Source organism: Penaeus vannamei, unplaced genomic scaffold (assembly GCF_042767895.1).
Source record: "Penaeus vannamei isolate JL-2024 unplaced genomic scaffold, ASM4276789v1 unanchor4945, whole genome shotgun sequence".
NCBI lineage: Eukaryota > Metazoa > Arthropoda > Malacostraca > Decapoda > Penaeidae > Penaeus > Penaeus vannamei.
The window spans coordinates 7501-14177 of record NW_027217924.1 but is presented as its reverse complement, the minus strand read 5'-3'; the positions used below and the strand labels follow the sequence as shown (position 1 = coordinate 14177).

Sequence of the window (6677 nt, the reverse complement as noted above, 5' to 3'; positions counted from 1 at the left end):
TATAACAGCTTTGGTTGGTGAAAAAGCCAAGTCTAGCAGCAGCAACAACAGCCGCAGCAGTAGTTACAGCAGTATGGTTATAGTAACAGTATTAGTTCTAGCAGTAGCAGCAGAATTAGTAGTATAGTAGTAGTAGTAGTCATAGCAGATGTAGAAATATAGTAATGATAGTCGTTGTAATATTAGTTCTAGTCGTCATGGTAGCATAAAATTTTCCAATCATAAAATATTTGATTCTTGTAACCTGAAGTCACATTTATGATAACAATACACCATAAGAAGTATTCCTTCCCATTGCATGTTCAGTAGCACTGTGGGAATCTAATAAAATTGTTTAAAGACCTATAAAGCTAATTCATGCCGCTGTAGAGACAAATTGACGACCAATATTTCGTATCTTTTCCCCGTTGGATGTTGGGGTCATTCTTATTTATGCATTGATTTGTATGTAAGGTAAGTGTATTTCTTTCAATATTTTGTAGTTCGTTTCCCCCTTTCTTTTCATTCATTGTTTACAGTGATGCAGAACTTTGGCTAGTATGCAAGATTTATGCTTATTTTTTTAAAGATCTTGAGATTTGGAAAAAATATATGCACGTTTACCTTCCTCGCCGTTATCTTATGTTCCCTTTCGATGCCAGTTATTCTCCCTTCCTCTTTCTCCTTATCTGTTATCACTGTCTCCGCACTCTTCTTGCCTCTCACCCAGGTTGGCCCGATGTTGTGCTCTTGGGGCTAAACCACAACTGCGCGATTTTCCTCCTCTTCCCTCCATGATGCTTCATCCTGGCACTCCTTCCCTCCCTCCCTCCCTCCCTCCCTCCCTCCCTCCCTCCCTCCCTCCCTCCCTCCCTCCCTCCCTCCCTCCCTCCCTCCTTCCCTTCCTCTCTCCCTCCCTCTCTTCCTTCCTCTCTCCCTCCCTCTCTCCCTCTCGCCTTTCTTTTCTTCGTCTCTTCGTCCGTCTCTTCCTCCCTCTTTCCCTCTCTCCATTTCTTTACCTCCCTCCCTCTCTCCCTGCTTGCTTCCCTCCGTTCGCCCCCCCCCCACCCTTACATTCCCTCCTCCCTTCCTCGTAAGACAAAACTTTTAACCCGGTTCCCTCCTTATACCGGACTGGGTTTTGACTAGTCCATACTTATCAGGCTTATTACCTCCCTCTCTGTTTATCCTCTCCTCTCGCCTGCTTCCCTCTCCGTATCTCTTCTTCCCTTTGCTGTCTATGTCTATCCTCTGTTCTTCTTTTCCATCCTCTTCCTCTCCCTCTCCTTTCTCCTCTCCTTACCTTCCCGCTCATTCCTTTCCTCTCCTCTCCTCCTCTCTTTTCTTCTCCTGCCTTCCTTCCTCTCCCCTCCTCCCTTCTCCTCCCCTCTCCTCTTATTTACTTTACCCCTCTCTTACCCCCTTCTCTCCGACTCCCTTCACCCCTTTCCCTCTCTCCTTCCCCCTTCTCCTCTCTCACCCCTTTCCCCCTCTCCTCCCCTTTCCCTCTCTCCTCCCCCTTCCCCTCTCTCCTCTCCCTTCCCCTCTCTCCTCCCCCTCCCCTCTTTCCTCCCCCCCCCTCTCTCCTTTCCTTCCGCCTTACCCTTCCCCTATCTCCTCCCCCTCCCCTCTCTCCTCCCCCTTCCCTCTCTCCTCCCCCTCCCCTCTCTCCTCCCCTCCCCTCTCTCCTTTTCCTTCCGCCTTCCCCTTCCCCTCTCTCCTCCCCCTTCCCCTCTCCTCCCCCCTCTCCCCCACACGCCTCTGAAGCCCCTGTGATTGAGCCGGGCACGTGTCTCCTCCCCGCAGGGCATCACGCTGAAGATGAACGAGGAGGGCCGCTGCATCGTGGCTCGCATCATGCACGGCGGGATGATCCACCGCCAGGCGACGCTGCACGTGGGCGACGAGATCAGGGAAATCAACGGGATGCCCGTGGCCAATCAGAGCGTCGACATCCTCCAGAAGATGCTGGTGAGGGAATCCTCGCGCTGTTCTTGGGCGTTTGTGTCCGGCTGTGGGGAGGGGTGTGCGTGGCGCGGCCTGAGGGAGAGCGTGGATGAGTGAGGGAGGGAGGGCGGGACGGGGAAAGAGAGAGAGAGAGTGAGTGAGTGAGTGAGTGAGTGAGTGAGTGAGTGAGTGAGTGATTGAGTGATGATGTGTGATAGTGAGGGAGTCAATGCTGGGTTATATGTGGATGTTTATCAGATAGAAAAAAATGAGTGTATGGTTGCTGCGTGTGTGAAAGGGAGAGCGTACATGCTTAGTATGTATGTTCATGTCTTTGTGAGTCTCGTATAGCTGCCACAACTCCCCGGACGTGACTGGAACCTAGTTAATAATAATAATGTGTGACTGCTTGGGTTTGTATGAATGCATATGCCCTTTTGACGTGTGTTCTTGTGTGTATTTACTTTCGTGGTTAAGTTAAGGCGGAGGAGTTAGCCTATTGATGCGCGAGTCATTTCAACGGAGAATGAACAGAGAGACGCATTACTGAAATGAAATTCTGAGTGCTTCAATTATAACACGATATGAACAACAAGTGGCTTCGGAGTGACGCACATTATATATTGCATTATCAATATTAGTAATCAGTTCACATCAGTGTTTTTTTTTCACTGGTGACACTGACATTTATGATAATAATAAAGGCGGTAATAACAATACAGAACAATAGTAGTTCGAATAAAACGTAAAAGAGATCATATTGCTTTGGCGACTGAAAATGAAACCACAACAGGTTCCTTTAACATTAAAGCGGCCAGTCACAAAGTACGTAAGGGCCACAATAGCCTTCATTATGTCCTCCGCGCCGCTCTTTTGGCTCTCGCCCCGACCCCGAGAGCCAACTCCGTGCCTTTCACCGCGCGAGGACACGACCGAGGCCCATCACGGGGGGGGGGGGGGATTTCTGTGATTGCGCCCTTGGGAGTGTTCTGTGAATGGTGTGTTGCGGATGTTCTTTTAAGTGTTCTTCTGTGAATAGGTGTTTTGTGTGTGTTCACGGAGTGTTCTTCTTTGGTGTTTTGTGTGTGTTCTTCTGTGAATGATGTTTTATGTGTGTTCACTGAGTGTTCTTCTGTGAATAATGTTTTATGTGTGCTCTTTTAAGAGTAATCTTCTGTGAATTTTTTTTTTTTTTGTATGTGTATTGTTGTTGTTGTTCTTTTAAGTGTTCTTCTGTGAATGGTGTTCTGTGAGTTCTTTTGAAAGTGTTCTTCTGTGAATGGCGCTTTAGGTGTGTTCTGTGTGAGTGATGTTTTGTTAGGGTTCTCTGTGAATGTCCTGTTAGGAGTGTTCTTTTTGGGGTGTTGTTATGTGAATGTGTTCTTTGTTCTCTGTCACTGTTCTTCTGTGAGAGTTCTTTTGTAAAGGCTTCTTTCTGAAAAGTATTCTGTGAGTGTTTCCTATGAATGTTCTTGTGTGTGCTTCTGTGAATGGTGTTTTGTGTGTTCTCTGAATACTCTTCTGTGTCCTTCTCTGAATGATGTTTTGTGATTGTTCTCTGGGAATGTTCTTTTGGAAGTGTTCTGTGAATTATCTTTGCGGTTGTGCCTTCGAAGTATTTTTGTCTAAATGGTGTTTTGCGAGTGTTCTTTGCTAATGTTCTTATGGGAGTGTTCATCTATGGATGTTCTGTAAAGGATGTTTGGGGTATGTTCTCTATGAATGTTTTTGTTCAGTGACTTTCGGAAATGTTCGTTGGGGAGTATTTTTTAGAGATTTTTTTTTATCTTGTTCAAGAGTTTTTCCCCATTTTGGAATGTTCTTTTTGTGAACATTTAGGGCGAGTGTTCCCTTTGTGAGTATCTCGTGCGAATGATGCTTTGTAGACATTCCTTGCGGATTTAGGGTGTGATTCAGTGAGTGTTATTCTGTGAACGTTCTTCGTGAATGTTCTCTCGAGGCAGTTCTTGAGGGGGCGGGGAGGGGGGGGGGGAATTTAGAGGGCAAATGTTGTATGTGATTCCCCCGTGTCCTGTTTGTATTGCTTGCTTGCTTGTGGTCGGGTCTCATCTGGTCGTGTGGGCGACGGGAAACCGCCCGGATTTGCGGATTCGAGCTTCTTTGCTGGAATCGATGGGAATGCTTTGCTTGTTTTGGAGGGAGGGAGGGAGGGAGGGAGGGAAGAAAGGAGGGAGGATGAGAGGGAAGGTGAGTGGGTGAGAAAGAGGAAGAGAGGAAGGGAGGGAAGGAAGAAAGGAGGGATAGAGGATGGGTGGGAAGGTGGGTGGGTGAGAAAGAGGAAGAGAGGAAGGGAGGGAAGAAAGGAGAGAGGGAGGGAGGATGGGTGGGAAGGTGGGTGGGGGAAAAGAAGGAGGAAGGGAGGGAAGAAAAGGGGGAGAGAGGGAGGGAGGATGGGTGGGAAGGTGGGTGGGTGAGAAAGAGGAAGAGAGGGAGGGAGGAAAATAGGGAAGAAGAGAAAAGGAGGTAAGGAAGGAGGGAGTGAAAATAGGAAGAAAGGCAGGGGTAAGTAAGGAGAGAGGGAAGAGAGAAGAGAGAATGAAAAGGAGAATAAGTAAAAGGAAGAGAAAAAGTTATACAGAGTGGAAGCCTGATAAAACGTGTGATTGGGTGCATGCATACGTGGGGATGTAACAGGGTACCCATTCTTTCAGGGAATACCTGGAAATTTGTTTCTCTTTTTCCTATCAGAAAAAGTCAGGGAATTTGGGATAGAAAAAAAATAGATAAATCAGGGAACAAGTCTGAATTGGATTGAAAAATTCCCAGAAAGTGAAACGCTGCCACACACGCTAACGCAAACACCATATATATATATATATATATATATATATATATATATATATATATATATATATATATATATATATATATACATATGTATATACATATGTATGTATGTATGAATGATTTATGATACATATATAGTATATGGTGTGTGTGTGTGTGTGTGTGTGTGTGTGTGTGTGTGTGTGTGTGTGTGTGTGTGTGTGTGTGTGTGTGTGTGTGTGTGTGTGTGTGTGTGGTACCTTATGGACCGAGGGCTTGCAATGAATATGTTATGTCCGAGGAAAATCGAAATGATCATGCTGGGAAAATCTATTTCAGGGGAAACTATTTATGTATTCCTGCGAGTGGGAACCTTGGATTGCGATGTTTCCGAAAGAAGTACTTTTTCCTTTCCCCTGTTGCTGTGTGTGTGTGTGGGTGTTTGTGTCTGTGCTGTGCCTATGATCATGGCAGTGTGCATGTGCCTTTGTGTCTGTACGTATGTAGTTGTGTGTGTCTGTGCGTTTGTACATGTGTATCGATCCCGGTTTCGTTGTGCGTGTGCGTGTGCGTGTCCGTGCGTCGTGTGTGCTCTTGGGACCTCGTGACTATCCTAGGGACTCCGGGACTGCACGTGAAGGGACTCGGGCGATCAGCGAGGTGACGGCTTCCCCGAGATGGGATATGATAAGACTTGCACAAAGATACGCCCTTCCCGGTATAGGGGCGCGCAAGAGCTGTCAAGGAAATGGGAGCGATATTATCACCGCAAAGGGGAAGGGCGGAAGGGAAGGGGGACAGCCTCTCGCAGAAAAAGGGGAGAACCGGCTCATACGCTCTACGTAGCGGGAGAATCCAAACGCCTGTGGGAACTGAACATATAATTGAATTCCTCGCGGGGAGCGATAGGGGGTCAAATACCGCCGAGCGAGGATGTGGCGGAAAGGCTGCGGTCTCTGGAATGCAATTGTGTCGCAAGGCAAACAAAAGAAGCCGAGGGCGCCGCGAAACCAGCGCCGGGTTTGCCGGGGCGGGAGGGCGGGCGGCGGGCGGGGGCCGGATGCCGCGAAAGAGCCGTGGCGAGTGATTGGGTCTCGTTAGGCGCTTCGGAGCTGTTATTGCGGGTGATTGGCTGTCGTTGAGGCAAGGGCGCGAGGGCGGCTTGTTATTGCAAGTTCAGGCGAGGGCGAGTGATTGGGCCTCGTTAGGGAGATGCGCTGAAGAAGAATTGCTTGTGGCTGGCCGTCGGCGAGATGGGGGCGTTAACGAGCTGTTCTGGCGAGTGATTAAGTTTCAATGGGGGTTAAGATTTGTTGCGGCAGTGGGTGAGTTTCAGATTAGGCCTTGTTGGGTGGCTGCGTTAACGAGTAGTGATGATGAGTGAATCGGAAGGATAGATGTGGTCGAGTCGTTAGTGTGAGTGATTAAAGATATGGTGTGAGACGAGGCGAGTGATTAGATCTCGTTAGGTTGGATGCCCCTAAAGTGTAGTTATTGCGAGTAATTGGGTGTCGTTTGGTAGCCGCGTGAACTGCTTTTTTTATTGCGTGTGACTAGTTCTCCTAAGGCATAAATGCGTTAAATGTTTTCTTGTATCAAGGGCTAAGGGGGTAAGATGAATTAGAGTAGATGTGATGGTTTCTATGGCGAGTGATTGGGTCTCGTTAGAGTAGATGCCTTAGACTTAGTAAAAGCGACTGTGTATATATATATTTTTTTTTCTAGTTTTAGTAGATGCGTTAACGAGTGGTTTTCGAGTGACGACTGAGAAGCTTCGTTAAGCCCCAATACGTGTCACGCGTATGTTACTTCACAAAAGCTGATTCGACGGTAACAGCGGAGGTAGAAAAGAAAATTACATATTGATCTGGTTTCATCCTGAAAGTAGAATCTTGCTAGCAACTTTATTTAACAGTGTATCAGAAGAACCTTGTTATTCATTAGTATTTGTAAATGCACTATTT

General features: G+C 47.1%; 1 protein-coding gene across 1 annotated transcript in view; it reads left to right on the top strand.

Annotated features, from left to right (window-relative positions):
• Positions 1–1785: 1785 nt before the first annotated feature.
• The window catches only part of LOC138861362 (peripheral plasma membrane protein CASK-like), a gene marked incomplete at both ends in the record, with an annotated part of 5293 nt that continues 401 nt past the window's right edge, over positions 1786–6677 (top strand). The window contains 1 exon segment of the mRNA XM_070120388.1: positions 1786–1950. Coding sequence (XP_069976489.1) covers positions 1786–1950 — 165 coding nt within the window.